Source organism: Myotis lucifugus, unplaced genomic scaffold, assembly GCF_000147115.1.
Source record: "Myotis lucifugus unplaced genomic scaffold, Myoluc2.0 scaffold_471, whole genome shotgun sequence".
Classification (NCBI taxonomy): domain Eukaryota; kingdom Metazoa; phylum Chordata; class Mammalia; order Chiroptera; family Vespertilionidae; genus Myotis; species Myotis lucifugus.
This window is the reverse complement of record NW_005871519.1, coordinates 361,664-362,396: the sequence shown is the minus strand read 5'-3', so window position 1 is coordinate 362,396 and position 733 is coordinate 361,664. Positions and strand designations below refer to the sequence as shown.

The 733-nt window shown below is 71.6% G+C and overlaps 1 protein-coding gene across 1 annotated transcript in view; it reads left to right on the top strand.

Moving 5' to 3' along the window:
* The first annotated feature begins 363 nt into the window (after window positions 1-363).
* The window catches only part of NOM1 (nucleolar protein with MIF4G domain 1), a 15,835-nt gene continuing 15,465 nt past the window's right edge, over window positions 364-733 (top strand). Inside the window, exon 1 of the mRNA XM_006103210.2 lies at window positions 364-445. Within this exon, the coding sequence (XP_006103272.1) occupies window positions 364-445 (82 nt within the window). The remainder of the gene's footprint in view (window positions 446-733) is intronic.

The window sequence follows — 733 nt, the reverse complement described above, 5'->3', positions numbered from 1 at the left end:
AAGATCCCCATCAGTACACGGAGGAGCAACAGGGCAGTTTCCTAGGGCATGCTCTCACCCGGTAAAGCGCCCGGTGAAGACTCCCGCCCTGCGACCAGCACGGCCCCTCCGAGGCAGGGCGTGCGGAGTCTCCACCACGATCTGCGGGGCTTTCGCGTGGGAAGTGAGGCCGCGTCCTGCCCCCTGCTCCTCGGTTTACAATCCGTTCTGAGACTGGGACACGTTGGCTGCGCGGTTCCCTGCGCTGCCGCCCTCCCGCCGCCAGGGGACGCCGCCCGCCCGCCCCGCCCCGCCCCGCGCAGCCGCCGCTTTCCGCCCGGAAGTCCCTTCCCTCCCGGAAGTCAGCATCGGTGCGTCCGGAAGATGGCGGCGTCCACCGGCGTGGGAGCGTCTGGCCGGGAAGGCTGCCGGCGGCGCGTGGGCCGCGGGAAGCGCGGAGAAGGGCGCGGGCCTGGCGGCCGGGCGGGGCCCCCTTGAAGCGGCTGAAAGCTCGCGGTGGAGGAGTTCGTGCAGGCGAGCTTGCGAGGGCCCGGCCCTCCGGGGGCCCGCGAGGGGGCCCCGGGGCTGAGGGGGCGCCCGGTCCCGGCCGTTAAGGAAAGACCCTCCCGGTAGCTTAAGAAAGGGAAACCAAAAATCAAAAAAAGGGGCGGCCGGCTCCCAAGGACCCGCGGGCCCCCGGGCCGTGGTACCCCGGGGTGGGAGGCCCCCCCCGCGGGGGATTTGATCTTTTTTT